This window comes from Penaeus vannamei, chromosome 34 (genome assembly GCF_042767895.1).
Source record: "Penaeus vannamei isolate JL-2024 chromosome 34, ASM4276789v1, whole genome shotgun sequence".
In the NCBI taxonomy this organism is placed as follows: domain Eukaryota; kingdom Metazoa; phylum Arthropoda; class Malacostraca; order Decapoda; family Penaeidae; genus Penaeus; species Penaeus vannamei.
In genome coordinates this window covers 16,469,048-16,479,047 of record NC_091582.1, presented here as the reverse complement: position 1 = coordinate 16,479,047, position 10,000 = coordinate 16,469,048, and the positions used below count along the sequence as shown (strand labels likewise).

Here is a 10,000-nt window from a genome sequence, read left to right as displayed (position 1 = left end):
TACGCATTTTAGTATATTTGATGTTACTGACAATTAAAATAATAACCTAACCTAAGCTAAACGTTTATCAATTTGCAGTGACAACACTTTCTTTCATAGTCGTACATGATTGTTGATCATTGCACGGTTTCCCAGTTTTCTTCGCTCACACGAAAAGCAACTTGGTTGTAGTTCATTCATGAGGAGAGAAGGGTGATTCACAACATTTCCTGATTTTCTATTTTGCTTCTAAAATAGTACAGTTCCCTCTGTAACTTTAAATACCTCTATATTTCCAATTATTTTTATTTGTATCGATGGCTAAGTCTGTGTTCACATTTGCAGCGACATCCATATTCATGTTTATAACGATGTTTATTTTTCATATTATTATCCATTCTTGCATTGAGCTATCAGCTGATTGGCGTAAACAGCTGATTATCGTAAACAAACTGCCCTTTCTACTGAGACGTCGAGCAAGAGGGGGATTCTTGATTGAGACTTATAAGGGCTCGAAACCGATGTACACGACTTCCATATCACACACACACTAATGGCTAACAAAGATAGAAGGATAAAATGAAATATATGAGGCGCAGTTCAGACATGTACTTTTGGGTTGTTTACAAACGGGAAACGAAGCGTTTGGCCAGGTCGACCGGTCATGGTGTGTCTCGTCCATGTTTGTAGCTACTGATTAACTAAAGCTAAAATCTCTATCTCTCCCAGAGAGAGATAGAGAGAGAGCCCTGAAAGGACTATTATGTATGGAGTATTATGTTTTGCATTTCGTGGATTTTAGTTAATTCGAGTATTTGCATGTGTGTTGGGAAGGGTCCTGCGTGTATAATTGTGCGTGCATTTGTAAAAGAGAGTACATGCGTGCATGCGCGCGCGCGCTCTTGCCTCTTCCTTATAATTTATAAATTACTTTATAATTAAATTTGGGATAGGACTGTGTGGCCTAGTGGATAAGGCGTCGGTCTATGGAACCGAATATGTCAGGTTCGAGTCCTGTCACGGTCGACAGCAGCGAACTTTTTCATCTTATTATGTTACGTATGCCATGAGACAAGATGAAAAAGAGAGTAACCGTGAGAGCTCATACGGCTTTCCCATCAAAGAGTGGATTATCCGTGCAACCGACAAGTCTGGCCTCCCTGACTATACGAACCATCAAGTACTGGGAGCGAAGAATTCCATTAATTGTGCTCCAAGCAGTAGTTGGCCAAAGTCCGGCCCTGTTACTTTTTCAACCAAGTCAGTCTGTATATTGTGTTCATAGATTGGGAATCTTCATTTGCATATTGGGAAATGTATTACTATTCCGAAAAAAAACCATTACAGCATCCTTGAAAGGCGCTGCAGTGGAGTAAAAATCGGATATGATTAGGAACGAAGATTATCCAAGAGTGTGTTATTTTGTCTTCTATATCCATGTTTATTTTGAGTTTGTTGATGTAAACTACAAATATTTCGTAATGGATGAGAATGTGGACGTAGGTGAGTAAATGCCTTAGACAATCTAATTTTGACTTGATATCATAGTTACTTTAACAGGAGATAATGCTTACGAAAATGTAATGTAAAAGTGTTTATTCTGAACTTTTAATGTTTGCATGGTATATTATAAGGAATAGTGACTTGCGAATACCTTTTACCCAACTAGTGATCACAATCCCCAACCCTCCCAATCCTTACGCATTCGAAACACTGGCGGCCGGAATGTTTTGTTTTAATAATTCATTCCTTGAACGTTATTGGTCTTAGAAAACCTCAAAACATGGACTCATTCCTCGGCCTCTTGTGGTTCGTCAGCATGCTGCAAGATACCGGTTTTCTTCCACAGCCGAATGGCTTCGTGGTGTGCCCATACTCAAGTAACTGGCCCATGGCGATTTCTGTGAAGAGAGTGGTATAGCGTTTGCCATTTAAGCTAAGGAACCAAAATCTCTCCAAAAAGGAAGACTTCACCCGATGATTTTCCTTTTTTTGTTTGTTTGTTTGTTTTTCGTGGTGCTAATGCTGATGGAGGTTCGACCACTACGAAGCATTCATAGCGCCGTGACCTCAGAAGGTAAGCGTGCATGATATTCTACTTAATATAAATGCATAATATATTCAGACGTCTTTCTAGGTCATCAGAACCGTTTTGTTTTTGTAAGTTTACTGTCGATTCCAAGGATAATGGCTTTTGTATCAGATTTATCTAAGTATACGATGCGCTCGGGACTTTCCTGTCGGCAATTCTGCAAAAAAAAAAACGTATATATTTGTATATAAATAGTGAAAATTATGCACACAACACATTTCTCTTCATGATAACAAAGACAGATTAAAATAATTTCAAATATTGTTTAAGATATGCAGATTTGTTTTTATAGATGACAACTGCAAGCATTCATGTAATTGCTCCAGTCTGCAGTGTTAAATCCTACAAATATATCAGATCTGCAACACATGTACAACGCCCTAGACATGCTGCGTGTGCTTCTTTGTGTGGTTTTGATCCTCGACAGTGTGCAACTTGCCAAAAATGGTTGCAGATACTACAAATGCAACATCCACATGATCCAGCTTCGAAAAAATGGAAACTAATGAAGAAACAGTATGCGGGAGCAGTTAGGAAGACAAGAGACTCTGGATCTGTTCTTCCTTGGACATCTTCAGAACTTTAGATACTTTTCATGACCTCTGCCTCACGTGGTCAGAAAATGGTCCGGGCTTTCCTCGGGATCGTCTGTATATCCTTCGCCAATTCCAATTCAGCCCCAAACTTCTGGTAAATCATCTATAAAGACCCTTTATCTTAATGGAAAGTGGTCATCTCAAGACAAAGGGTAATCCAGATTAATTAAGCTACTTGCTGAAATGATTGACATTTCACCTAAATCGCAAGAAAGTCCAGAGCAATCCCCATGTAGCCATTTTCTTAAATCACCACAAAGATCGTTTTCAATTGTAGTCCCATATCATCAAATAATAAATCCTTGATCATTCCTATGAATCCTCACCTCCTTAAAATAGAATTCGATCTTCTAATTTACAAACACAGACGCATGATAAATGTCAAAACAAAGAACCTGAAAAAATCTCGTCTATTCTGACATCAGGTAACAAGAATATATGTGATGTCTCCTTGGGGTAGACATGATACAGCACTAGGAGTAAGTAGTGTTGTAGAAGAGCCCCATTAACACACTAGGAGAGATTCGATGCAGATTCCAGCACATGAGCAAGTAGAGCATAAAAGTGCTGGAGAATTAGTTTTTTATGACAAAATATCACGAGGTCAGGAAGATCTCGTTCCTGTTGACTACGTGGGAGCTAGGACATTCGAGAACTTAGGAACAATGTTTGGATATTATTACCAGAAAATTTATCTGTTCGGCGTGATTCAACTGCAACTGACATAGCACAAGCATTGTCAGCCATTGTTTCATTAATAGTACCATCAGCTGAATCTGTTAGTCCGTTTCGAGTCTAATTGACCTCGCCACGCAGTACTTCACATGATGGCTCCTCAGATTTCATCTTTAATGCCTGTGAAGGAACTACGGGATTGGTGGCTTGTTCGCGCTGCACACAAAAGTACTGTTAACGCTAGTTCAGCAGAACCTGTGCTAGCTATGTGTGGTCTACAATGGCCCTGTTCCTATCTGCGCCAAAAATACACAGGGAGGATTTTTCTCCACGACTAAGAATTCCAGACAACAGATTTATAATGGCGGATCACACAGTCGTTTCACTACTCGTTACTCCTGGAGTACATTATCAGCAATGCATATACTCGCTGACCTTCTCTTTCTCAGCAATAGCAACTTACTAGGATCCTGGTTTTGACCCTGGTTTAATTTTACAGAAGGCTTCAGAAGTTGTGTCAAATCTTGCCACTTAAGTATTCCCCTAGAAGAGTCACATCTAGAACAGACGGTGGTAAAAAGATTAGAATTACATGAAAACACAAGTCCTAAGGATCTGATGACAGGAAAATCATATCTAACACAACTTTATTGTCTACCTCATGAAGATGAACAGATAATTCCATTTCTGATTAGAGAGATGCCACAACGAGTGGAAGTCAAGATTCCCAGTCATTTTTCCAGTTATCGCATCCCACACTTCCATTTTCCAGAGTAAATCTAAGGTCAGATTCTAAATGCTCCTTCACTTCACGGGGTCGCCATTAGTCCAGTTATACTACAGGATCTTCCCATAAGATTACAGATCAATCTAGAGGTCTGGAAGGTGCAACTTCAAAGTCAAGAAGTTCACATTTTCAAGATGATACAATACGTGGAAATGAAAAGTTGTCTTTATATAATCGCTGGGGCAACTCATGAATGTTTTTTGGTTCAAGAAAAAAGTGACTCGAGTCAGGCCAATTCCTGGGTTGGCAAGAGTCGTGGCCTACGGGATGGGCTCAACGGGTTGTTTCCTTGGGCATTCAGTGGCATTGGCGAGAGAGCTGCCCTCCACTGTGATATCCCTGCACTCAGAAATCTTCAATATTAAACAGAATAAACAAGTTACTAGCAATTTTAAAAGTGGAGACAAGAAAAAATATATATTTCTAAACCGATGACTTGAAGTACCAAAAAAAGATTCATCAAAATCCAGACTTGTCCTCGATGCAAGTCGACTGAACAAATTTATTCAACCATACCGGGTTAAGTTGGTGTCGGTGGCTCAAGTACGTATGACGACTTAAAAGATGCTTTATGGCATATTCCCATACACTCTTGATTCCGATCATTCCTAGGAGTGTCAATAGGGAAAAAACCTAGTCAGTTTTGCGTCCTTCCATTTGGACTGAACGTAGCTACAAGGGTATTCCCAAAATTGTGGGAAGCAAACTTATATAACGAGAAGCTCAAATATTTAATGTATATCAACGATTGGCTCATAAATGGACAGCCAGAAGAAAGCAAAAGGGTGTTAAGTCACACTACAGGTGGGTGCATCAATGAGTTTACTCTTCTATCTACAGAAATCCCACCTCGAACCAATAATGTTGTTACAATGGCTTGGGCTCTAATGGATCAGTCACCCTGGGTGCAATGATTCGATAAAAGTGCTGAAAGAAATTGTTCAGAAATCTTGTGTCAACCAATATCCGTCGCGAATGGGAAAGTCTTAAGGGGTCATTAAATCATGCAGCAGAAGTAATTTATTTAGGGAGAATTCCAACTCGAAGGGCGTGCAGTGTTCACTTCAGACTATAGAGACAAATTGGTACATTTTCCTCGTTCCATCCGCACTCACCTACATTGGTGGCTGAGGAAGAGTCATCTAATGTCTGTCTCTCCTTGGGTTCCCAAAATTCCTTCATTAACCCTAACGACAGATGCATCGGACTGGGGATGGGGCTACCAGTCATCAGAGGGACACCAAAGATCGGGAGTTTGGAAAAAATCAGTGAGAATAAGACAGATCAGTGTAAGAGAACTGTATGTGGTTATCAAGGCACTGTGTATGGAAACCTCTCCAAGATATGTCAATTCAAATTCTCTCGGACAATGTTGCCACTGTCTTTTGTATAAACAAACAAGGCTCTTCCTGATCGAAGACACTCCTAGGAGCATCAGAGATTCTGTTTCTGATTGTGAGGCAGCATCTTCTTCACCCAATATGAAGTAGATGCTGCGTCTCACCTCGAAGGGAGAAAAAATCAGTGGGCAGATGCTTTATGACGTCAGACCACACCCTCAGTAGAGTGGGCATATTGCTAAACCTTCTAAAATTATCTAACCTAAACTATGAGAATATTTACCGTAAAAATACGTATCTTTGGTTTCTCAGAATTGCAGAGAATTTGGTCCTTATTTATACACAGAAATGTATATTAACAATGCTTAATCATTTAAAAGAAAAAGGGAAATAAAGAAAAAAATAAATAAAATAAATGAGTAAATTGCTTTTTATTTTCAAAGAGACTTTAAACCATACTATTTTTGTCCTAAAATATATTTAACATTTTGTAAATCTAAAGGTTTTCCATGCTATGACAAAATACCTCAAACAGTAATTATCACATTATGACTATAGGGTCCGATACAAATTTGTTTATTATAATTTCTAGTCTAAAATCTTCCTTAATGGTCATGGGGAAAAAAAATTAGACTCTTGACAGTAGATGATGTATAAAAAGTTCAAAAGCTCTTCCGAATAGCACACTAAATTAATTAATCTATCAGTTACTGATAGATATACTGTTACTTTTCTACATCAAAATTACCACTGACTATACATAACATGGATTTTGTTGTCTCAAATTTAGGTTTGAGGTTTAAGGTAGGGTTTGTTGTATATTTACTATGAAACTTTACTTTGAACCATTCTACTACAGCCATGTACAAGAAGGGGCCATTGCAATGCAGTTGCCAGAATTTCAAATTATAAGGATAAATATTCATTTCAAGGTAAAGAACACAATAATTCTGCATTAAAGTTTAGTGTACAATAACTTATGGAAAACTACCAGTCACCACCTATGTTTAAAATCTTTGCATTCCTATCCTGTGAAGTAATTAAAAATAATGCATCTTTCAAAAATAAGAGAAAAGAAAAGAGAGAAAAACAGCAAAATGTTGAAATACAATATAAAAGGCTATATTTTTTACAAGTCACTGACTTCAACCAATCATCACTATCTCATAAAAAGGAAATACAAACTTTACAACATTAAAGACATTCTCATTTCCAGATTAAGCTTGCAACACCGGTCTGGCTTTCACACTTGACAATTGTTCATTGGCAGCTGAGAAGCCTGTTCCTCCCTGTAATGAAAGTATGAAATTTAAATATTTTCAGCACACAAAATGCAAAGCTGAGCCTTTAAAAAAACATCACTATTCAGAATGATAATCATGTCAACATATAAATCTTGCTACTAACCCTCTGCAAAACAATGATGTCTTTGTCTGTGAGTTTTGCTCCTGTAATTGGATGCAGCATATCCTTCTTCACTAATTTCTCCACACAATCCAATGTAACCACATGACCTCTGTAAAACATCCAAAACACACTTTATTAACTCTTTAACTAGTTTTAAGATATCAGCTTGGAGCAGAATGGTATATCAAGATAAAAACTTAAAAATAACATCTCTTGGTACAAAGTACTGGAAGAAAGGTAATAACACTATAGCAGTGAAGATTGAAATCATATCAATCACACAAACTTCCTTTAATTAAATACCATAAAATGATCAAACACAAATGAAAGCAGATACTTTCTGTGAACTCTCTCGGCAGAAAAGAAATATATAAAAAGCTCCTTACGTGGGTCTAAGAACAGCGCATGTAATGTTGTTCCTCAGGATGTCTCCTGTGACTGGGCACTTGTATCTGTCCCTTCGGCCATCAAGGAGACCTTTGTCTTCTGGATCGGCGAGTGTGAAATTGACATCAACAAGGTCCTTTACTTTCAAAGGCTTCCCACTTATGGGACAAAAGACTGTCTTGTCCTGAAAGGTGCCATATATATTTAATTATAGTAATTAAAAAATAATATTACAGTACTGTCTCTTATCTTGCTAATATAATATACCTGAATTAATCTCATTAACCCATCAAGTTATTCCCCATCTCTTTATATTTTTTTACTGTATTTCTTTTTTTCCTGAGATAAATCAGAGTACAGCATACTTTATTATGTACAGAGATTACCAAAGTCCCTGTCCTTGTAATAAAGTACTCCATCCCCTGTTTCTGTGAAAATCTTTACCACATATTTAAATCCTTCAATCCAGATGACGTGACCATCACATCATGAAAAAATTTAGCTTGAGGGGTGGGTGACATGAACATACTGTTTTTGGAAAATCTAGCTGTGGGCCCAAGTGATGAGAACTTGCTGTTGTGAGAATTTCAGCTGAAGGCTGTGGTGAAAAAAAAAGACTCATCACAAGTGCACAAACTTCTTGGGTGGTGATTAGACTCATTTCGCATTTAGAAGGAGGCTTTTGTATTATTCCCATCGATAAATGAGAGAGGAATGTAATGTCTGTGAGCATAACTGGAAGAGCAAGAGAGTTTTGAATATGGCTAGTCATCCATTATGCAAAATAGCACTGCAAAGAGAAAGCACAGTCTTGTCACAGCCCACAAGTCTTTGTGATGGCCTGGCCTACATGCCGCACACCCAGCAGAGCAGCCTAATGCCCATATTTTGGTCCATGTGATTGCATGAAGCAACTGGACTGAAGGGGTTATGCCCCCAACCATTCCTAGAATTGGGGGAAGTGGTAACATATAAACCCTGTAAGTTGAAGCAATGTGTCATTCAAAGTGGAGACTGCTCTGTTCTGCACACTATATAGTAATGGAATTTATGAAATTTGTAAGTGTATGTATTATATGCACGTACTGTTGTCCAAATATATTCCTGCAACCATATTGTTGTGTAACATGAATGGATGGGTTATTACCCTGTTAAGATATATCTTAAATGAACCATATTCATGTTGACAAATGTAGAAAACTATGAATGAGAATGAATATCTTCAAAATACAAGAGATGTATTTAACTGATTTTCAATACACCTTTGTCAGAAATACATAATATATAACTGAACCAACGAGAAAGACAAAATGAAAGTATAAAGAAAACAATACTCCACACACACTAGAAGTAATGATTGTCAGGGAAAGAAAGTAGACAATTACTGCAACACACTTACAGGCTTCTGCAGTTTCGTTTCCTTGCTGGAAGGTGTCAGAGAAGGGATCCAAAAGCTCGGCAGTTTCTTGTCTTTCCCAGCAGCCATGTTGGACACTGAAGCAGCATTCTTAGTATCCCTTGAGCTGGACCCTGAAAAATGCAGTACAGTTAACTTCTACCTTCATTCAGTCATCTGTCTACCTTTCAACCTGTTTTATTTTGAGTTCCAAAGTAATTCTGCTACTCTCTGTCTTGCAATACCCTTCACTAACATGGAAAATGTACCGCATAATCTCTTAACAGCTAAAATTAGAACGGTTTCCTTAACAGATTTCTGTTTTTTTCATTATTTCCCTTTGTCATTTCTCATCCTCATCACCATCATTAATCATTATTAATATGACAATAACAATACAAGAATTAATAACAGTATATTAATAATGGTAATAATGATGATGATGGTGATGATGATGGTGATGGTGATGGTTATGGTGATGATGGTGATGGTGATGATGATGAAAAATAATAACAATAACAATTTAGAAAAATTATTAATAATGATAATAATTTTAAAAAATAATAATAATATACCAACAGTAACAACACCAAGAACAAAACCAATAATATAAGTGAGCCTTTTATTGACCCAGGATAACAAATAATACCAACTTACAAATCAAAAGAGGGTTTACAACGGAATCCTTTAACTCACCCTGGGCAGCCTGGGAAGCAGACGCTACAGCTCCCTCTGTCTTCAAGAACTTTTCGATGCGGGATCGGTGCTCTGCCTCTCCTATCTCCTCGATCTCTGCCTGCAAATGATCCCAATTCAGCGTCTGTTCTGATTATGCCTATTATACAAATCACAGATGTCTCCAAAAGATTTTGAAAATACATCTTCATACCTTTAATGAAAGTTAACCTAATGATGTTAGCGTGGTAAAAATGTATGCCATGCCTACTGCAATTTTGTTTATTAACTGTCTTTACACAAAAATGGCTCCACAAGTGCTTACTCACCGAGGAGTCCTTTATTAGTCGAACATACTTCATCTGTTCACCCCTTTCCTTTAACTTCTTAAAGATTTTTCATTATTCTTTAATGTTATTAGTATTGTTAGTAACATCATAATAATCCAATGTTAATAATAATAATCATAACAACATCAAAATTAATAGCATTAATAAAAATAATTTTTCCCAAGACTAATATAGGGTGATGATGAAGGTGGGTTGGACAAATGTGTAACTACTGGAGAAGTATTGAAAGAAGGTACCTGCTGGGTAAAATATTTCAATCCACTGATGGCAGGTGTGTTATGTATATATGCACTATCCACTGTGGCTTTGTTTCATT

General features: G+C 37.5%; 2 protein-coding genes and 1 non-coding gene across 3 annotated transcripts in view; 1 reads left to right on the top strand and 2 right to left on the bottom strand.

Moving 5' to 3' along the window:
- LOC138859292 (peroxisomal sarcosine oxidase-like) overlaps positions 1 to 10,000 on the bottom strand; it is a 345,118-nt gene that overhangs the window by 266,410 nt on the left and 68,708 nt on the right. The gene's annotated exons all lie outside the window — the stretch shown is intronic.
- Positions 933 to 1,005, top strand: TRNAH-AUG (transfer RNA histidin (anticodon AUG)). The gene has a single exon. It is a non-coding gene; the product is annotated as a tRNA-His (tRNA).
- Positions 5,881 to 10,000, bottom strand: part of LOC113817302 (nitric oxide synthase-interacting protein homolog) — a 6,980-nt gene continuing 2,860 nt past the window's right edge. Inside the window, exons 4-8 of the mRNA XM_027369323.2 lie at positions 9,356 to 9,455; positions 8,663 to 8,793; positions 7,263 to 7,447; positions 6,877 to 6,985; positions 5,881 to 6,758 (exon numbers count right to left, since the gene is read on the bottom strand). Coding sequence (XP_027225124.1) covers positions 6,687 to 6,758; positions 6,877 to 6,985; positions 7,263 to 7,447; positions 8,663 to 8,793; positions 9,356 to 9,455 — 597 coding nt within the window. The 3' untranslated portion in view covers positions 5,881 to 6,686. The remainder of the gene's footprint in view (positions 6,759 to 6,876; positions 6,986 to 7,262; positions 7,448 to 8,662; positions 8,794 to 9,355; positions 9,456 to 10,000) is intronic.